The 21,332-nt window shown below is 45.7% G+C and overlaps 6 protein-coding genes across 6 annotated transcripts; 3 read left to right on the top strand and 3 right to left on the bottom strand.

The window, feature by feature from the left end:
• Positions 1 to 5,679: 5,679 nt before the first annotated feature.
• Positions 5,680 to 6,388, bottom strand: W97_04823 (uncharacterized protein; the record flags this gene model as incomplete). The annotated part of the gene is made up of 2 exons (XM_007782712.1): positions 5,680 to 6,148; positions 6,204 to 6,388. 2 exons carry the CDS (start codon positions 6,386 to 6,388, stop codon positions 5,680 to 5,682), a joined length of 654 nt encoding a protein of 217 aa, XP_007780902.1.
• Positions 6,389 to 6,607: 219 nt separating this feature from the next.
• W97_04822 (uroporphyrinogen-III synthase) lies at positions 6,608 to 7,585 on the top strand (the record flags this gene model as incomplete). The annotated part of the gene is made up of 1 exon (XM_007782711.1): positions 6,608 to 7,585. One exon carries the CDS (start codon positions 6,608 to 6,610, stop codon positions 7,583 to 7,585), a length of 978 nt encoding a protein of 325 aa, XP_007780901.1.
• A 592-nt stretch (positions 7,586 to 8,177) lies between these two features.
• W97_04821 (uncharacterized protein) lies at positions 8,178 to 9,738 on the top strand (the record flags this gene model as incomplete). The annotated part of the gene is made up of 3 exons (XM_007782710.1): positions 8,178 to 9,301; positions 9,389 to 9,612; positions 9,668 to 9,738. The coding sequence occupies 3 exons, from the start codon at positions 8,178 to 8,180 to the stop codon at positions 9,736 to 9,738; spliced, it is 1,419 nt and encodes a 472-aa protein (XP_007780900.1).
• A 3,358-nt stretch (positions 9,739 to 13,096) lies between these two features.
• On the top strand, positions 13,097 to 13,887 carry W97_04820 (uncharacterized protein; the record flags this gene model as incomplete). Its single annotated transcript, XM_007782709.1, has 2 exons — positions 13,097 to 13,174; positions 13,228 to 13,887. The coding sequence occupies 2 exons, from the start codon at positions 13,097 to 13,099 to the stop codon at positions 13,885 to 13,887; spliced, it is 738 nt and encodes a 245-aa protein (XP_007780899.1).
• Positions 13,888 to 16,884: 2,997 nt separating this feature from the next.
• W97_04819 (propionyl-CoA synthetase) lies at positions 16,885 to 19,305 on the bottom strand (the record flags this gene model as incomplete). Its single annotated transcript, XM_007782708.1, has 4 exons — positions 16,885 to 17,327; positions 17,386 to 18,258; positions 18,481 to 18,876; positions 18,927 to 19,305. The coding sequence occupies 4 exons, from the start codon at positions 19,303 to 19,305 to the stop codon at positions 16,885 to 16,887; spliced, it is 2,091 nt and encodes a 696-aa protein (XP_007780898.1).
• A 492-nt stretch (positions 19,306 to 19,797) lies between these two features.
• Positions 19,798 to 20,748, bottom strand: W97_04818 (uncharacterized protein; the record flags this gene model as incomplete). The annotated part of the gene is made up of 1 exon (XM_007782707.1): positions 19,798 to 20,748. The coding sequence occupies one exon, from the start codon at positions 20,746 to 20,748 to the stop codon at positions 19,798 to 19,800; it is 951 nt and encodes a 316-aa protein (XP_007780897.1).
• Positions 20,749 to 21,332: the final 584 nt, after the last annotated feature.

Here is a 21,332-nt window from a genome sequence, read left to right as displayed (position 1 = left end):
ATAATACTTGATAGTATATATAGATTATTGAAAAATAAACTAGATATTACAAATACTACTTATACAGCTAGTATATAATATAAGCGTAAATAAGTTAATATAACTAATAATATTCTAAAACAACTATAGATACTATACTTAGATATTCTTTAATCTAAGAAAGTCTAGACTCTAGTTGTAGTAGCTAGACTAATAGAAAAGTTTAGTAAATATACTAGAAACTATAAAAGAGCATGGAATTTCTATTATAATAGTTAGTATTCTACTATGATAAATATAAATTTAAAGGATCTTTACTTGAAGAAAAAAATTAAGCTAAACTTCTTTAAGGAAATAGTTATACAATAAAGCTTAGTAGGAAACTTCACTATATTAGAATGAAATCTTCTAAGATTTTTGAAAAAATTAGAAACATAAACTATAAGCTAAATTTATTAAAGAAAGTAAAAATATACTTAGTGTTTTTTTTTCTACTTTAAGAACGAGCTTCTATAAAAGAATCTATATTAGCTATTATATTAGATGACTATCTAATAAATTAAAAAGAATAATATAAAATACAAAAACTCTAGATGATAATACTAACTTCTATGATAATATATAATAGTTCTTCAAGAAATTGAAAGACTACCTAGATAAAGAATAAATAAAAGTTATATATTTATCTTAAGAAGAGTAAATAAGCTATAAAAGAGTACTATAAAAGTATAAGATCTTTAAAAAAAGAAGAAATAACAAACAAATAAAAGAAATCTAAACTAGAACTTACCTAATAAATATTACTATATTAAATAATCTAGAAGAAACTAAGAATACTAATATATTATTAATTGAAAGTAACTCTAAGTTAGCTATAAAGAAAGTAATTTTTTTGAACTTAAGCCTATTTTATTACTTTTTACACTCTAACTATTTAATCTTTTTAATAGAAGAAAGTATTTAGAATTCTAAAGTATCTCACTTATTTTTTAAGATTTTAAATAGGTCTAGAAAATATTTTTAGGTAGTCTTAATAGTATCTACTATCTATTATACTGTAGCTAGTATATTATTAGCTTTTTATAGTTTAGAATACAGCTTGTATTTCTCTTTCTTTAGTATTTCCGTGCAAGAATATTAGTAAAGAATATAAAAAATCTTTAAATATCTCTAATAGCTATTTAGTAGAAGCAATTATTAGTAAATAGTCTTTGTTTAGCTAGAGGTACTCTATATACATTTGAAAAAGAGAAAGAATCTTATAAAATAACTTAGCGGATAAATAATACTTATAAGAGGTAAGTACAATAGACTTCTTCTTATAAAGAGAGTAGATAAGTTTATAAATATAATAAATAGAGTTATTGATAGGCTTAGATCAAAGAGTCTTAGATATAATAGACTAATAGTAGAAAAAAAGAAGAATAAGCTTAAACAATTATTTATTTTATAGACTTAAGAATTTAGAGTAAAGCCTAAACGAAAAGAAAGAAATTAGTATAAATAATAAGCGAATAGACTAGTAAGATACTAGTTAGTATAAACTAATATATAGTGTACTTTATAAAACTTAGTATATTCTATTTAATCTATAATAGAGTACACTAAGATAAATAAAGTAAATAGAATAAATAAAGTAAATAGAGTACATAAAGTAGATAAACTAAATAAAGTAAAATATAAAGATACTTACTTTAAGCTCTAATATATAGATAGTATTCTTTCTATTTCTTAGAATAGTATGCTTGATTTAGAATTAAACACTTATAATTTTATAATATACTTATTTAATTACTATATAATATAAATCTAACTTTATTATATCTTATACTTGGTATACTTATTTTATACTAAAACGGTTTAAAGTATTAGTAAAGAAATTTTCGTATAGCTATATTTATAAGACTAACTTTATTTTCTTACAACTTTTTATTATTCTTTTTTCTATTTATAAGGGGTATTTCCACCTTAAATTTCCTTTACCTTTCTCTATTCTTTGTATAAGAGTTTTATGTCTTATTTACTTAGCTTTTAGTCTTTTTAGTCTCTTTCTAGTCTAATATTAGCTTACTTCTAAGACTTCTTATAAGTCTATTTTATAGGTTATATTTTAGTTTTTATTCTAGTTTTTATTCCAGTCGATCTCTTAACTAATCTCTTAGTTAATCTTTTAGTCAATTATTTAATTGATTTCTTAGCTTAGTTTCTCGTTATTACTTAGCTCACTACTTAGATTATTATTTAATAGATATATAATCTAGTTTTCTATTTAGTTTAGCTTTAGTTTACTTTTTAGCTTAGTTTCTATTCTTAGTTTCTATTCTTAGTTTCTATTCTTAGTTTCTAGCTTAGTTTCTTACTTAGTTTCTAGCTTAGTTTTTAGCTTAGAGTGTAGCTAAGTTCTTAGCTTAGTTTAAAGATTATTTTAAATCTAGTATATTATTTAGCCTTTTACTTAGTTTATACTATAGTATCTATTCTAGCTTCTTAGCTTATAGATTTTATTAAGAAGCTTAAAATTTCTTTTACTTAAGTAGTAAAAAAAGATCTTTTCTTTCCAAGGGAATTCTCTCTCTTAAACACCCTACTCTCTTTCTTTAAAATGAGGAGTATTTCCTCTAATAGACACTCTTAGTTCTTCTTATTATATATATATAAGAGTTATTTTCCTTTTCTATATAGATTTTAGCATCTCTTTAATATCTTTATAATATATTTTCTAGTTACTTCTTAGTATAGTTTTTAATATAGCTCTTTATTCATTTCTTGTTTATCTTCTGCTTATCCTTTTAGCTTATCTCAAATCGATTATTTAGTTTATCTTTTAGTTTATTTCTTAGCTTATCTTTTCCTTAATTTTTAGTTTATCTTTTAGTACAATATTTAGTTTACTCTATAATTACTACCTTAGTCTTATTTTTACTATAGACTAATTCTAACTTACTTCTTATCTTAGTTTATATATTAAACTCTAGTTTAGATTCTTAATTGGATTTTAGTTTAGACTTTAATTCAAATTTTAGTTTAGTATAGAGTCTAGTTTTTAGTTTAGTTTCTAGTTTAGCTTTTAGTTTAGTTTCTAACTTAATCTCTAATATAATCTTTACTTTAGCTTTAACTCTTCCTAAATCTATTACTAATCTTACTAAGATTCTTTCTATTCAAGTATAAAATAAATAATTTACTATATAAAAGAAATTCTCTCTCCTAAGTACTCTAATTACTCTTTTACAATAGATAAAAGAAATTCTTTATGAATTTATTTTAAACTCTCTTTTTTTTACATGTATTCTTTTCTAGCTTTATTAATATGTATAACTATTTTCAGTTGCATTTTAAATTTTTAAAGAAGTAATAAAACTTAAAGCTCATTAAGTTATTTTTTACTTTATATAAGCTTTCCACTATCTTTATAGTACAATACTCTACTATTATTATCTATAATATATTATTAAACTACATGTATCTTATTACGAATTATATGAAGAATTTTAATCACTTATAATAATTAAATAGTTAATATATACATAAAATTAGCTATATAGTATTTATAGAATATATAAAACCTTTTACTTTTAAAGTATTATATACTTGTTTTACATCTATAGAGAAAAGTATACTCTTACTATTACTTAAATTATATAAATTATAAATTCACTATTATTATTTCAAGTTTAATAAGATTATTCTAGCTATATAAGAGTCTATTTATTAATCTAAATATTCTTATAACTTATTAAGTCTTTTTTATTATATTATGTGTTTTTTTACTCTATTCTTTCTTATTTTATTAGGTTTTCTTTTACTCTATTATGTAGTTTTAACTCTATTAAGTCTTTGTAGACTATAAAATACCCTTAGTAGCTTATTTCTATCTTATAACTATAAAAAATATATAGTTCTATAAGAGATTAAACTATTAATCTAAGATTTATTTATAGTTAGTATAATTTGCATAGTTAGTATAATTTGCATAGTTAGTATAATTAGTATAGTTAGTATAGTTAGTAGTTAGTATTTTTATAGCTAAGCTATAGTACTAGCTATAGCTGTAGTATACTAGCTATAACTACTAGCTTCTATAGTTCTATAGCTATAATAAAGTCTTAGCTAAAACTTCAAAACTCTAAGACTTTTATAGTAGTAGTTATAAAGTACTATAAAATAAATATATTAAAAGTATAAAGCTAAACTAAGAAACTATAGTACTATCTTTTATAGGTTTATTCTATAGTATTTATTTTAGCGCTATAAGTATTTTTACTGTAGATATTTTAAAGGAAGTTATAGTTTTTACTAAGATAGTATATAGTAGAATATTAAGTTTTATTAAGTATATTAATTATTCTCTATCTCTTAGCTAGAATTATACTACTTTAAAGTAGCTCTAGTTACTACTAATAGTAATCTCTATTATATATAGAACTTACTCTCTATATATTAGGATTTTTTTTTTATACTTAGAGCCGCTTAGAGTGCTTAGAGCCTACTTAGAGTGCTTAGAGCCTCTAAGTAACTCTACTTGCTTATAAGCGGCTCGCGAGCGCGTTAAAATACTTAGAGCACTTTAGATATCCAGAATGTCTAGAATATTTAAATTATTCAAGCTATCCAAATCGTCTAAAATATTCAAAACGTCTAGAGGCTAGAGCTTAGTAGAGCTTAGTAGGGTTTAGTATACTTAGTTAGTAGCTGAAAGAATTAAAAAAAGCTTTAAATCTAATTTAATTGGTATAATAGAAAGAGTATATAATAGAGTTAGTTTAGAGAGTATACTTTTAAAAAAGATAATTATTATCCGCTTACTTCTTAAATTTGTTAATGTTTTAGCTCTTTTTACTAGAGGGTAAAAGTTAAGTGAGATTAGAAACTCTAAGATTTTCTGCATACTAAGCGGCGCTAACTGTTTTTGACACGCTATATATTTTTATCGTTTTGGACGTTTTGGATGTTTTGGACGGTTTGGACGGTTTGAACGTCTTGGACTAATGCCAATTTCACGAGCGCCCAAGTTTTTCCTAATGCACTAGAATACTTAAAGAAGTATAATATAAACTAAATTAGTCTATAGTTAGATAGATTACTATGTAATAGTTAGATAAGTTACTATGCTTTCTTACAATTGTAACTTTATTTAATTACTTTAGGCTATTCGACGAGGGTATTCGGATCCGATCTCGCGTGACGTAACTATACGGTTATTAACTATCCCGGTTTACGGAGCTTCGAGCTACGGACAGCAAACCTGCCAACGTGCCTGAGTCGAGCCCTTCCGTAGCATACCTACGCATAGACAAACCAGGCTTGGGATTACATCGAATGGTTTCAGCTTGCAACTCGGCAACTCCTTGCAGAAGTTTCTGACCGCAGAGTGGATGGCGACCTTCTATGGGATGCGCAGCAGTTTTAGAGGCTGTAACAGCTAACGAGCGGCTACAGAGTGCGCCTGGAGCAAGCACAAATCCCCGGACGAGTACCGATACACTCTCAGTTGCTATAGGTTTACCGCCGTTAAACGGATGAAGAGACCTCTATAGGCGTACTGTACATAAATTACATAGGCTAGAGGTCTATGCTCTCCGCCCTTATTAAGATCGCCGGATGTGCGAGTGGAACTGTATCAACTTCCGGAGGTTTGCGGAAAAGATGCGTGCGGTTTGTTCGTCTATACTAGTACATGCCGCTCCAGTCGAGGCGATCTCAGTCGCAGCTACCGTCCTTCCAGCCAGTCCGCCATCGCTCCTCCCATCTATTGCAATCAAACTTCTCTTTGCCAAGTTTGACATTAACTTCATTATGCGCTTCGCACATCCAGCGGCCGAACTCGTCTCGAGAGCTTACTCGCGGCGCGTTGGTGTCTACTGCCAGCCAGCGCTGGAAGTCCTCCGCACAGGTCCAGCACGGGTATAATTTTGAGAATGTGGATAGGAACTTCGCTGTCTCATGCTGCAATTCCTGTGACGGCCGGACAGGGTATGTGGCGGTGATAGAATGCAGTAGTGTCCACGACGATCGTCCGAGCTGTTCGACATCCGGGGGGCAGCCGCCAGGAGGCTCAATCGACGACGTCGAGATGGCGGGCGGAGTGGACTTCGCAATCGTGGAGGGATTTTTGGTCTGCTGCTTTATCATAGCAGCCCACGAGGCGACGGAGGTACATGAGCGACATCTAAAAGCGCATGTGTAAGCGATCGACCTAGAGGTGTGCAAGGAGCGGATCTTACGGTTTCCCATCTGCGCCTAGAACTACACCTTTGGGAAACTTCTTCGGCGCTTGTGCTTGTGTATCGTCACGGCTGTGCTGAGGGGCTGCTTCCGCGTCCAGCGGCTGTGGTGGCATCCCTGTTGTCTGCACGACGGCACAGATGAATCGCGAGAGTATGGGGTAAGGCGTGGAGGATACGGGCATAACTGCATCATGGACCGATTTCTAACTTGACATTGCCGCCGTCCGTGCTGGCTTTGGCCACGCCGGCATGCCTCTTTTTTGATTGTAACGTTAGGTCGGAAGGTCTCGAAATGACCGATTTCCGGAATATCCCGTTAACGCTTACGACAACTTTAACCGAGTCAAATGTCGAGAGACGACGAAGGCTTTCAGGTTCCTCATCGCTGCTATGCCCCAGCCATGAACCAGTCCATCGGCGGAACAAGGATACCTGTTCTGCTGCTCAAAACTAGATCAAAGCCGACCGATGGATACTTGGAGTGTTTGGCGTCCGTTGAGGGCGGTCGGTACGAGCCGGCGTTTATCCCCGTACTCGAACACCGCTTCAAGCAAGATTCGCTCGAAGAAGTCCGCACTCTGATAGAACGGGGCGGATTCAACAGTCACAGTGTGAACGCTCGATATGGAGGGATCATCTTTACCTCCCAGCGGGCAGTTGAGGCCTTTACGAGAGTGATCGAGGATCTTCAAGCAGCCTCCATTTGCATTGATGAGCTATTACCTTCAAGCACGCCGCTGTATGCTGTTGGACCTGCAACTGCTAGTAGTCTGCGAGCCCTCAATCTGCGATGCCCTATCCTAGGTGAAGAGAGCGGTAACGGGGAGGCTTTGGCGCACTTCATTCTACAGCACTACAATCAAAACCACCTCGATCACCATCCTGGACCCGAGAGAAAACTTCCATTGCTATTCTTGGTCGGAGAGCAGAGACGGGACATCATACCCAAGACTCTACAGTTGGATGAGCACGTACCCGCGGCGAGAATAGCAGTCACCGAGTTAGTGGTCTACGAAACTGGAGAGATGCAATCGTTCCAACCCGAGTTCTCTCAAGCCTGGAGAACGAATCAGAATAGGGGAGCATACTGTCAGTGGGTCGTGGTCTTTTCCCCAACCGGCTGCAGAGCTATGCTTACGAGCCTGGAGTTGCTGGACGAAGAGACTGGGAGGATAAAAAATAATCAGAACCCTGAACCGGACACCTCGAAGCCGCTGTCCAAGGCCTTCATAGCGACCATAGGCCCTACAACACGAGACTACTTGTTGAAGGAATTCGGGCTCAGGCCTGACGTCTGCGCAGCGAACCCAAGCCCCGAAGGCGTATGGGCGGCTATCAGAACCTATATGGAGAAGGCCGAGATATGTGAAGAGACCTAAACGTTCTCTAGCATGTGGATTGTTGCAACTCGAATGCAGTGGAACTTCGTCTGGAGCGCAACGTAAAGACGTAACTTTCAGCACAGCAATGCAGAGCAGGCGCCAACCCGCATCGTTGTGTACCTTTTCTGTCGCAGAGTACAAGAACTTAATCTCACCTGCACCTAATTAGACGTGACTCAATTCAAAGTTTCACAGCGTCCTCAATATATGGCTGAAAAGATCACGACGGAGCTAACAAAGCATCCTGCTTCCAGACCTCGTTGATGCCATTCGAGCAAGTGTGAGTAGACGGCCGTCTATGTATGACGTTTAAGCACGGGTTGTTCACAAACGCGTGATGACGTGAACAACGCGTCCGTGCGTCGCGTGCCTTCTCGCGTCCTCCACCTTGTGCTTGACTGCTACCCTATCCTTCCGCATACCGCAACGTGCTACTTCACCTTCGAAACTATCCTACGGTACTCCATTGTCAGGAGCTGGTCTGCTACAGGCAAATTGCACCTCGAGCTGATCGGCCTTCGCCTCTGATTTACTAAAAACCCATCCCCATCCGTCGCCTCAGTTCCGCTCCTCCTCTTCAATACCCATCATGGCCGGCACGAGATCCTCTGCACGTATAGCTGGCAACGCTACGTCTAGCCCTGCGAAGTCACAGGATGACAAGACGCCTACGAAGACTGGATCTAAGCGCAAGGCCAACGCCGACGCATCACCGAAGGCTAAGCGCGGGAAGAAAGCTGCACCTCAGAAGGACCAGAAGACCATCGAAGAGACCATGCCAACTGGAGGGGGCGCGCCGGACGATACTGAGATGAAAGAGGCCGCCGACGTAGACGAATCTGAAAACGGGAAGGCTGGTCAAGTCGAAGGTAAGGGCATTGCTTCGCAGCGCCCTAGCTGCTGGTTCTGGGCCGACAGCCTGCTGAAACCCTCTGAAGCCTCAAAAGCAGACGAGACGGTCGAGAGCGCGCCTGAGACTAAGTCCGTTCAAGAGCCGGTGGGCAGCGGCAATGGCAACGAGGAGTCGGACGAAAAGGCCGATGGGAAGGCCGATGAGAAGGAGTCGGCAGCGAATGGGAATGATGAAGCGACAAAGCAGAGCGCCGGCAACCAACCATTAAGCAACACCAACGGCGCTGTGGAGGATGACCCAGAGCGCGAGAAGGTTGTACCGTCCAACATCCTCGAGAAGGGCCTTATATATTTCTTCACTCGAGGAAGGGTAGGCATGGAGGAGCCTGAGGGTGTTGGTGATCTGCAACGAACCTACTTCGTCCTCCGTCCTCTCCCGAAGGGTGCCAAGCTTGGCGATGGTCCCATCGAAGATCTCAAGAACAATCGGCTCTTTGCACTCCCAAAGAAGGTTTTCCCTAAGAGTCGGCAGGATAGATTCATGGCTTTTGTTGAGAAGTCCAACACAACTATCCAGGACCTCAAGGAGAACTTCTTTGCCGGCTCCGAGTACCAGACCAAGACTACCGGTACCCGCCATACTCCTCCGGTCCTTCCAATCGGCGAAGGGGTCTACGCATTCACCCAGACGGAGCGGACCACACATCTTGTTTACATGCTCACCATCCCTTCTGAGCCCGGCGAGGTCCAAGAAGAGATTGGTTTACGTTCAAAGGCTAGCTTTGTCACCAGCATCAAGAACCCCGAGCGACCTGGACCAGCATACGCCCAACTCTCTGAAGGACCTGGCTTTCCCAAGGAGTGAGTAGTGTGGTTCTCTTTCTCACACCTGTAGTCACGCTACTACGCCAATACGGCCAAGGAGTTTTATGCTGATGTTTGGTCTAGAATTCTAGAAGAATTTCATGGACTTGCCTGGGTCCCTGTTCAACCGAAGCTACTCGATTATGAGAACACTCAGATCCTGCTTATTGGTGAAGGGACCGACGGCGACGTATCGAAGGCCCTAGAGCCTAGTCGCAAGGATGCAAAGCACGGGGATAAAGAAACCCCACAAGAGGAACTGGAGAAGCTCGAGCACGAGGACGAGCTTCGTGTGCAGCACTTGCACGGTGAGAACCTGCGCTCGAGACAGTTCTTGGACCTCTTAGACTGACAAGTTATCAGGCGATGATTCTGTGTTTGATGATCTTCGCATCAGTCAGGAGGAATACTCGAAGGTTCTTACCACCTGGTAGGAGGCTTTGCTGTCCGCTGTTCCCTTAAGTATCTGCACCGTATCGGTCACACGGCGTCTTGCTTTCATGGTGATCCGTTGCGCTTGCTCGGTCTTGTTACGCTCGAAATATCCCCAAAGCTATCATTGCTATGTAGCCTTTGCGTGTAGCGCAATGCTCTAGATAGTGCTTATGGGTTGCAATATGGGAGGCTCCGACGGCTGCGAAGCTCGCTTCCTGATATCGTTTACAGCAAACTGAATGCATGTTTTCCGTATCAAACTGTCTTGCCAAAGCGTTGACGAACGCCCCTGCTATTACCAAGGCCGTCGATGAGACCTATGTATGACTGTGGAGCAGTCCATCAATCTCCTGGTCTAATATCCATTGCTCGAGACCAGGTCGGACGAGTGAAGTGTTGGGGGGCTGCTCCAAACCCTTGCAGCAATGGTTTACTACTCTGATCTACAGTACGACTGCTGGATTAATATGTGAGCCGTAGGGTCGCAATCTAGCATCGCAGCATTACTTCCGCTTAAACTTCAAGGATCGAACTCGTCCTCACTCGATACCGTTCCTAAGGTTCGCCCGTGCCGCTCACGTCGAGAATTCAAGATGGTTAGGACTTCGGACATTTACAGGGTACGAATGCCGCTAAAATCATCTCGTCCGTTTAGGCACTATGATCGCCGTCTACAACACCGTGCCGTGTACTGCCCAGTGATACGTACCGACGGCCAGAAATCTCGTTACCTAAGTGAATTGGCCGTGGTGTTCATGCTCATGTGCTTGGGCCCAGCTGCGGGCTGGAAAAGTCCAAGTTAATCCCTGAAGGCTAGCTTTCCTGCACCGCGGAGTTGGCATGCTGACCAGGTGCATGCTGCATGCTTGTGTATCGGTTCCTGAACGCTTGTGAGAGGGCTTCTAGTGCGAGGGGACCTTGGATGCGGAGACCTGCCGCTCTAGGGTAAGGTGTATTGCCCTTAGGCCGTTGACAATGTGCGCTCCGAAAGAGAATATCATTTACCGGGTACATAACCGCTGCTATGATCCTCGGAAAAACTCAACTGTTCAGACTAAACACTACCGCTGCTTGATTATATGCTTCGTCCTCAGAAGGCAGCAGCGGCTGCGATGATCGGGACCAGCGGCAGCTTGAATTTGTTATCTGAATTGCTCTGAGAGACAAAGCGAGGGGCCTGTTGCACCGCCCGGCCTCGCGCACTGCTGCATATGCGGGTCGAATGCTGCCGCACGCCGTGGCAGATCTTGCAACCCCGACTCTTCGCTGCTCTGGATATCAGAAATGCTGGCAGCGAGCCATCAGCGCAGATTAGACGCAATTTGCCTCCGCAACATATTGCGATCCCGTCAAACTATTTCTTCACGCGGTTGGCTGCAGTCTGCACCGTGGCTGGTTGCACGCGGTGTATCCTAAACATCAGCCAAAATACGATCCCTCACCTCTCGACGATCGGCTTATGCTGTTGGCCTTCTTTTGTAACCTCCAAACCTGCCACATCTGTCCAGGAAAAAGGGGGGGCGTTTATATTGCACCTGTCAGAGCACTCTGAATCGCTAGGAAGGCTCAGGATTGTTCCGGCATTTCTATGCCGTTGATAAGATTTCACACTAGTCACGCACGTACAAACCTACCTTACTGTATGTACTCCACAACAGAAGGCTTCCGCGCGTCTCAGCGCAGGGTCAAGGGCTCCCGAGGTACCACAAAGTACTTGCGATGGGGGGAGCGATGAAGCGTGGCGGCCAGGGGTTATTTAAAAAGTCCGTTGCCGTATCTCTGCTCCAGCTTGCTCAACACCAGATTACACGACTGAAATGGATTCATGATCTTGGCAATCGTAGAGGGGCTAGAACAATTCTATGCGATAGAGAGTAGAAGATGTTCCGCAGTTTACGGCTTCAATACATCGATCATCTCAGGTGTCTTCAAGCTGTGGACTACGCTCAAGGGCCATTCATCTCCAGGGCTACGAGGAGCTTTGAATGCGGCAACCGGCTTTTCGACTGGCCCTTGGACGCTGCGAAGCTCATCGGCAAAGCGTTTCTTCGCTCGTCCCGTGTCCTCAAACGGTCTTGGCCGGACGCCCTAGAACCTCGATGTGGCATATAGAACAAGTCTATTTCTTAGTACTCGCTGGTAAATTCGCATGGAGGCACCACGTACCAGTACCCTAGTAAGCGTGCAGCTACGAATCAGGTCACATCGTCAGCTGTAGGGGAGGAAGCCTCCCGCGCCCAGATGGAGGGTAAACGTAGATAACTAGATCGTCGTCTGCATGGAGCGACATTGTTCACAAACGCGCGATCAGGTACACCTCCACGGAGACGATCTTGGCCGCAATTAACTAGGCGTTTGGAGGACGGTCACTCCGGCAAAACGATTACCTTAGGCTTGGAACTTGGAGACCCAGGAGAACGATCTGGGACGCCTTGGTGCCCCGAAGGACCAATCAGGGCGCAGCCTGACGAAGCTATCTCAGAGCAACGGGTGGGAAAACAGTTCTGTTGTTCCGAAGCACATTCCAAATCCTCCCCGTGTGCGCTGTCTATGAAACCCCGACCCTTTCACGCACTCCAACAGTCCTGCAGTGCTCGCCCCGTCCCCCGCCCCAGCGGACGCCGCCAATCGTTGCCCCCTTGATCTCGCTACTTGCACCGGCATCCAACTCGTTGCTGCTGCTTTCACGTGGCATCCACGGCATCCCACGTGTACTGTAGTCGTGCACAATTTCTCCACTGCCTCAGACATCGCAACTTCATCGAGCTGCAAGAGCTGCAGCCCGCAATTCTCGACAGATCACACAATACATTCGCTCTGCGCCTATCCGTACCGACACACTCAGCCTGCTTGCTGTCGCCCGGTAACTCGCGTTTCCCAGCGTCGGCACAATCGAGTGTCACCAACCCGGCGACAGTGAGGTACCGTGGCTCTCAAACCCACAACATCCGTTCCAGCCAGCGCCAAATTTCGCCTCAACCTCCGACCTACGTTCCATCTGTCCTCCCAGCCCTGAATTCTAGCCGGTATTTGAAAGCACTGCGGCTGTCCCTTCGGCTGTCCTTGTATCGGTGCCCTTCTGCTGTTGCACTTGACCGGCGCATCCGCCAACACGTCCGTCGTACGTTCGACGAAACTCCGAGTTTTAGCGTTCTGGGCAAACTTGTAGGGCGAACTTCACCTGCTCCCTCCGCCACGTCATACGTGGTAGAGGCCCTGCAACCGGGCTCTGTTGCTCTCGCCTCCGGTTCCCCGGTCTCGGTCCCTCGCTTCTCGCCAGGATCTCTCGCGTCGTTCGCCGCTCCATCTCTCAACACATTAACCGATATCTCTGGCACGCGGCCGATCTCTGGCAACATGGCGGGGAAGATGACTTTATACAAACTGGTTGTGCTGGGCGATGGTGGCGTGGGAAAAACGGCCTTGACAATACAGGTTCGCGGTTCGATCTTCTAAGCGAACGTTTCAGTTGCTAATGCGGAGCGTAGCTGTGCTTAAACCACTTCGTTGAGACCTACGATCCTACTATCGAAGATTCCTACCGCAAGCAGGTCCAAATAGACGGTCAATCGTGCATGCTGGAAGTGCTCGACACGGCGGGGCAAGAAGAGTATACAGCGTTACGAGACCAATGGATAAGGGACGGCGAAGGGTTTGTCTTGGTCTACAGCATCTCATCGAGGTCGTCATTCGCACGAATCCAGAAGTTTCACCATCAGATACAGCGGGTCAAGGAATCCTCATACTCTGGATCGCCGTCGTATCCCGGGTCGCCACTTGCTACCTCCTCGGGCGGTTCGGGTTCGTACGGCCCCGCGCCAGTGATGCTGGTTGGAAACAAATGCGACCGAGTGACAGAACGCGAAGTCTCTACGCAGGAGGGCAGCGCGCTTGCGCGAGAACTAGGATGTGACTTTGTCGAAGCGTCGGCGAAGAATTGTGTCAATGTTGAGAAGGCGTTCTATGATGTCGTCCGCCAATTACGGCGGCAGCGACAGCAGTTCGCTCGATCGTCGGATCGTGGCCACAAGGACAGGTCTCGAGGTGAACGTCACCGCGATTACCAAAGAGATGACCGCAGATACAGAGACGACAAGGACCGCCGGCGCGGTGGTGACAAACGCAAACCCATGTGCGTAATTCTATGAAGCGGAACCCTATGCGGCGCACGATTCCTCGAAATTCCTTGGGAGCAACACCGCAGGAACTAGGATTGACAATCATTCCATCCGGGATCCCATCGGTTCCACCGTCTATCATCGCCCTCGCGCCACGTACGTGGCAGATGGCGTAGCAGAATGCGAGCCGGAACTGCCTGGAATCCGTGGCCAGATTCGGTTTGTACTGGTCCAGAGAGGTCCGGGTCGCTTGATTCGGGCCCTTGCATTCCTTCGTCCTGAAAGCGGGATTTCACAGCCACCTTCGTGCTAGCCGAGACGGAGACTACCAGGTCACTATCGCATTGGCGACATTGGTGCTTTGGATTGTTCCGAGCATCACGCATCCCATCGTATGAGACGACGTGTCACAAGTCTGAGTGTCGTAGCAGATGCGATTACGGTCTACGGCTGTAGGCTGTAAATCCGTGCGGCGACCGGGTAGGAAGTTATTCGGATGGCAGGTACAGGCCTATAGCCTCGCTTGGAAGCTTCTTTGCACGGTCAATGACACTGAAGCCCGGGTTTATATCCTCGAAGCGAAGGACGCTGGGGCTTTTCGAATTTAAAAACCTGAGGAGATTGTTGGTTCTATCTGGCGGGTACAGCTCAAGCTCGGCGAGCGAAGGTGCAACCGCCAGGCGTGCTGCCCCACTCTTAGCAAGTCGATCATATGTTGGTATCTCAGCAAAGAATCAATGACATGGTTGTGGTCACAGGAAATGTGTTTCACACGTGTCTTTTCGCCTATTTGTTGGTTCTGTCCCACGCCGATAGTTCGGCAGCTTTTGCTGGGGTCGCGAGAGTTGACAGAATATCTTGATGCGATCACAGCTGTACAGTGCAGCTTGACTTATACATGATACCCGCCCTGGTGCTATATTTAGCAGCATCCTTTACTATGTACCGGATCTGTCCCGGTTAGACAGCGATGTTTTAGCCCCCTTAAGAAGGTGTCACAGCTTGCGAGGCTGTGAACACTAATGCAAGTAAGCCATGCAGTCATACAAGCCTTTCCTTTCTACCTGGTAGTAATTCAAAGTCAGCCGCAGGACGTGTCTTGCTCTATGTCCTTCCCCTCTGCACTTCACAGTTCCGGTTCACTTTTTCTCCTGCATCAGTCAACCCCTTACCCACATCTACAAAAGCTTCCAGCCTTGGGTTTTACTTTCTTGTCAAGATGGTGCGGTATCCTCAAAAGGCCTACCACCCCGCGATGAGGTCCAAACTCTCTGCGCAACAAGTGGCACACAAGCAAGTGCAGCTGAATTGTCTACGGACTCAAGAGCAGATCGACTTTGAAAGAAAACAGCACGAGATCCAACTTACTCGAGAACGAGAGCAACTATCGTATGAACGCGCTCAGCGGGCACAGTTTTCGAATCGTCAGCGAGCACGGCCTCCGAATCGCCAGCAGGCACAGTATGCGAATCGCCAGCGGATGGATTACGCTCGTCCGCAGCAGATGCAGCAGCGGATGCATGGGTAAGTATCTGCGGAACTCTTTTTGTTTACGTTCACCATGTAACCCTTCGATACACTGAAGGATTCGTTAACGTGTCCGGCTGATCATACACCTTCCCTAGGCCCCAAAGTCGTCACTATGACACTGAACGTGATTGCTGCGGACTATGCTGCTGTTGATAATTGTCAACAAAACGCTACATGGAATCAATCTCTCCCCTCCAAGCGCCCATTTAATAGCCTACTTCTCCACCATCTCCGCCAGCGTCTCCTCCGACCCAACATTACTCGGAAAGAGACCGAGTTATATGAGAATCACCATACTTTTGCGCTCGGGCCGCTTTGTGAACAATGTGTTTCTATCAACATTTTGCAATATTAAAGATCTGTAAGACTGTAAGGGGTTTGCAACTATCCTAGCCGATGAGAATGGAATACTGGCGCTCGATAGTAGAGGGAAGTCAAGGGTGATCAAGTAAAGTGGTGAAACGGGAAGAGGCTAAAGAGCGTAGCAGACATCCACTTCGGTCTTCCCCTAGCGGCTTGTCAGAGCTTCGGGGAACAAGGGCCGCAATTAATCATGATTCTTTAGATGTTTTGTCTCGGTAGCAGAAGCAAGTACAGTCTAATACCTGAAAACTAGTTGCATGATTTGCATGGACTGGACTTAGTTGAAGACCACCGGTATGAAGTTTTGACTACTTCCGATTAAACTGTGTTGCAGTGGTCCCGTCTCCAGCGTTCCGGGTATGTTTCCGCTGAAAGTGGTTGTAAGAACTAGAATTGCCAAGTATCATTCAAGTGCATGGAATGGGCTCAAAGTAACCTAAAACTTGACAACGATTAAGATGGACATGGCTCGATATACGAGTAAACTGTGTACAGTCAGAGTCATAGAACGTATCTATAACCGTCAGATCTCTATATCGGTTACCAATTGACTTTGTAGGTTGTTTTGTATGTTGGCAGAGCGATTCGTCTCCAAGGTGCAAGTATCAGGTGAAGCACGAGGTATTACCAGAAACGTTATCGATGGGTACCTTCCCTGAGTCGAAGGACGTCTACTTACTTCCTAGGTTGCTCCACGGTCTACTGCTAACATACATCTAGTCGATGGCTGCGTGAAGAGCGATACATCGAGGATTCACCTTGAGAGGCCGAAGTTAAGGTTGACGACATGTAATCATACGGTTGTAATCGATACCACGCCCTATAGACGGTAATATACCTGTCAATCCACACGCGGGAGGCTTCGTACTACTCAGGCACAAGTTTAATAGCTATAGGATCTAAGCGATAAAGGAATTCAAAGCTCTACTTAATAAGAGCGTTGTTACAGTTATCAACGTTTCGTGTCCAACAGCCGGCGATGTGACATAGTTCGCAACTGCATAATTACTCCAATACAACCAGCCAGTGTTCGAACAAGACCGCGCAAGGATCACTTACAGGATGATGTTGATACCACCTGACAACAGCAAAACAAGTGCAGTACTCTACACGAGAAATGTGGGAAAGATTCGCTCATAGCTTCGCCCTCGTCTCCGTTGCCTTGTGCAGCCCGCCCTTGGTCTTGAAATACTCCTTGATTTGCTTCCTGGCCACTTCAACGACATCCGCATCTTCGATAGTCGTCGGCACCTGGACCTCTTTCGCAAACTCGCCATGTACAGCGTTCTCCAGGAGCTCCCTCAGGACTCGCCGCAATGTCTTGCCACTTCGGGTTTTCGGGATCATGCCTTTGCCTTGAATCATACCGCCTAAGCTCGCTATAGCCCCGATCTGCTCGCGCACAGCCTTCTGTACTTCCTTGAAGAGCGCGTCGTCTGGAACGGCGGCGTGCTTGTGGTGGTGGGTCTGGAGCGAGATGAATGCGAATGGAAGATGGCCTTTGAGCGAGTCCGGAATGCCGACTACGGCACACTCTGCAATGTCGGGATGGGATGTGATAGCTTGCTCGATGGCGCCTGGATTGCGTTAGACAGCGAAGACATGGCATTGGAGTAAGAACGATCAGTGTCTTACCTGTGCTAAACCTATGGGCAGCCACGTTGATGATGTCGTCTGAACGTGACATGATGTGTACATAACCATCCGCATCGATCATACCAGCGTCTCCCGTATCTATCCACTTCCCATCGAATCTCTTCATATAACCCTTGTAGAACCGTTCGTCGTCTTCCCAAAGCGTAGTCATACCCGTGGGGGAGAGCGGGATGCCAAGAACCACATTACCCAGCAAGCCGGGCTTCCTTTCGTTGCCCTCATCGTCCACTACCCGCACATCAAAGCCTGGCATCGGTTTACCCGCAGACCCTGGCTTCATGCGCGGTGGCTGATCACGTTGCTTCGTGCTAAAATCCTTGCCCGCAGCTGGGGTCAAGGCCAGCCCGGAGATCGGTGACCCAGATTCTGATGACCACCAGTTGTCGATGACGATCGCTCCGTCAGCACAATGCTTCTCAAGCAGATGCTGGTACATCTGCACGATGCTCGGTTCACTTCGCTCTCCGGCGAGAAACAGCGCCCTCAAGGTCTTCAAGCCGCCTCTCCTTCCCCGCTCTTCGAACAGATCGTTGTCACCGTCATCACGGCGGATGGCTCGCAAAGCTGTCGGAGCAGTGAACATGGTGTTCACTTTGTACTCTTCGACGATGCGCCAGAAGGTGCCCGCATCAGGCGTACCAACCGGCTTGCCCTCGAACAAGATGGTAGTGGCACCTGCGAGTAGTGGGGCGTAGACAATATATGAGTGGCCAACCACCCAGCCGATGTCTGAGGCACAGAACATGACGTCGCCTGGGCCGTGTATGCCGAATGTATACTTGATCGAGAAGTTCAGACCTACAGCGTGGCCACCCGCTTCTCGGAGTACGCCTTTCGGTAAGCCAGTGGTTCCTACGAAGCGTGTCAGCTTTCGTTCTTCCACCAGATTGCTATGACGAATTCTATAACTGAACAGGGGAATGGACGAAGGCAAATCACGACACCCAGAAGTGACGAATACATGAGACAAGAGCACAAAGAAGTTGCAGTGATCGCGAAAAGTTTCCAGTGATAGACTTTGAAGGACATTGAATGCGTCTCGGAGTAAGAAGTTGTGTACAAGCGAGGACCTACCACTCGTATAGATTATATACAGCCCATCGTTGCTTTTGACAGGCACCGCATCTGCCTTCAGCCCTCTGTTCTTCGCGCTCTTCACCAACCTCTGCCAGTTGCGCTCGCCCCTGTCCTTCTTGATCGGATCCCAACGAAGCTGGTCACGCTGCCAAACGATTATCCTTTGCGGCTTGTGACTGCTCTTATCCACCGCCCTCTCAATGAGCGGCTGATAGCTTGACGCGCCCTTCGCTCCTTCAATGCCGCACGAAGCGGTCATAATGGCCTTCGCCTTGCAGGCTTCCATGCGCTGAGCTAGGGCTGGCGGTGAGAAGCCTCCGAAAACGACGGCGTGTATAGCACCCAGACGAGCAATTGCGAGCAGAGCAAAGATGGCGGCTGGTATCATTGGCACTTTACAGAGTCAAATAAGATGCAGAGACAGTCGGGAAGCAGAAGCGTACTATAAACGAGCACTACATCGCCCTTCCGAACACCTTCTTCCCGCAGCACACCGGCCAGCGTTTCCACTTCATCGAGCAGCTCCTTGTACGTGTACAGCTCCTTGTTGTTCGACACAGGGCTGTCCCATATGATGGCCGTCGAGTCGCCATTTCCGGCCTCGACGTGTCTGTCGACGCAGTTATATGTTGTCGAGATCTCGCCGTCCGGGAACCAGCTCCAATGGGGATGGCTGGCGCCGCTCTTAAGCTTCTTCGTGCTCTTGTTCAATGAGCGCGACGGCTTCTTGTGCCAGTGCAGCTGTGCGGCTTGATGTGCCCAGAAGGCCTCGGGATCCTTCAGGGAGCTGGCGTAGACTTCGTCTTGGAGGTGAGGCGCCATCTTGGAGGATGCGCTCAACTGGCGAAACACAGGTAGCCGAACTGGACTGGAGTGGACTTGAAGCTGGTGGTGAGGCCTCAAGAGCCGTGGGCGAAGGAGAGCTCTCGAGCTTGAGCTGCCCATGGCCGGTGGCCATTTGAGGCAGCTTCGGTAAATAGCTTAGAGCATAGCCGGACAAGCGGGTGGTAGTCGACTACGGATATTATGTCACTCGATGCTGTTGATCCCCCTGCCGCGAGCCTCGCCCACGATCCGTCCCCGCATCCCCGCACTTCGACATCATTGGTTGAAATCATTGCTAAATGGCCAAGCAGATCGCCTGTAGAATGGTTAAGCAACCATAATTTTGCTGCAGAATCAGTAAAGGAACCACTGAAGTTGAACGTATCTACATATACGCTATGAGTATATAGAGTTTCCGCCTCCTGTATGAGAACTCATTGATGGGCTAAGACGGATGTCCACACCTCCAGCGATACCCAAGCCCTCAAGTCAGAGAGATCCGCTGCGCCTCCTGGCCGCCCTGTTGACCTGTATACCAAGCTCTTCTGCCATTGTAATGAACCCTTCCTTGCCAGCGGGTATCCACAGGTCCACCCATCCCTTCTTCCGAGCATTCTCCACCTGCTCCGCCGTCCAGTCCTCTTCCTGTGGTCTCTCGACGTATATTGTCTGCAAGCCGCAGGCCTTGGCCGCCTTCAGGTCATTGAGATGAGCTGCGACCATGGCACATTCGACTGGCTTCACGCCTAGCTTCTCGACTGCACCGAGGTAGACGCTTGGTGATGGCTTGTACGATCCGAAGAGCTCGGCGCTGAAAAGGTGGGTGAAGTCCATTCCAGCATGCACCTTCAGGTCTCCCAGCAAGCTCAGGTTGCCGTTGCTGAGAGTGACCGTGTAGAACAACTGGTTCAGGTACTGTATGCCAGTCGATGTGTCTGGCCATGGATCAAGCCGGTGCCAGACGAGGCTCAATGCTCTCACTTGCTCGTCCGTCCACAGTCCCTCTAGCTGCCACTTTGCAAGTAATTCCCTCAACGATTCGAGGTGGTGTTCGTCTATTGATTTCCATGGCAAGGACGGGTCTTCGGCTATGGAGTAGCAGAACCGCTTGTACATGTTGCGCCACTCTTGTGCGAACTGTCCCCAAACGTCCTTGGTCATGTCTGAGGCACGCATCCGAACGCGGGTAGCGAGAGACGCAGACGCATCGTTGAGCGCGTAGTGTGCTTGCTCATCGAGGGCGTTTGTTACAGTGGTTCGCCAGTCGACGCATGTTCCGAAGACATCGAAGAGGAGAGCGCGAGGTGCAGTCTGGAGCGCCATCTTCTTGCTCGGGACAGTTCTTGCAGGAGACCTCGGAGGGAGAGGTGTCGGAGGCTGCCCAATGCTGATGGCGTCGATCGGTTGTTTAGCGTGTCGCCGCTGCAAGAGGTGGGCCATTCGCGGCTAGGGAGGCGATCGACTCTGGGATTGTGCCGGATCTGAAGGTGAATTTGCTGCAGGTACTGGTACTTTGGCCTGCGACGGACCGCTTTATGAGTGGAGGTGGCATGCACAGCCCGCTCACTGCCATTCTGGCCATGAACATCTTCGTGGCAGTCGCGCTTTGTTGACATTCGCGCTGGGCTCTGGCGTTCACAAAGAATGACCGGAAAGCGCGTCCGATGGCTCAAGGGTTGGAGGGGACGAGAACAGCTGAGCCTCTTGGCATGAACCCGATTTTGGGAAAGCAGATGTCGACCGCGATGTGCATTTGAGCTCTAGCACGGATGGCTTTCGAGTAACAAAATGGACTTCTGGTGTATCCGATAAGTCTCAGGTGGTTGATGTACTGAGAGGCGAAATTGCTCAACATCTTACGCTTTCTATTGCATAGAACCGGTCTTGCTGTTTTACTCCAACTCGATATGCATGAGTAACTTTCAGTTCGGCAACACGATTTAGGGTAAACCTCCGTGTCGAGTATAGGCTTTACTTGCTACGGATAAGCTGCCTCACCCAGGGGTTTGGAAACCAACGGATTC

Source organism: Coniosporium apollinis, assembly GCF_000281105.1.
Source record: "Coniosporium apollinis CBS 100218 chromosome Unknown supercont1.21, whole genome shotgun sequence".
Lineage (NCBI taxonomy): Eukaryota > Fungi > Ascomycota > Dothideomycetes > Coniosporium > Coniosporium apollinis.
The sequence above is the reverse complement of the archived record's forward strand: the minus strand, read 5'-3'. Positions and strand labels throughout refer to the sequence as shown.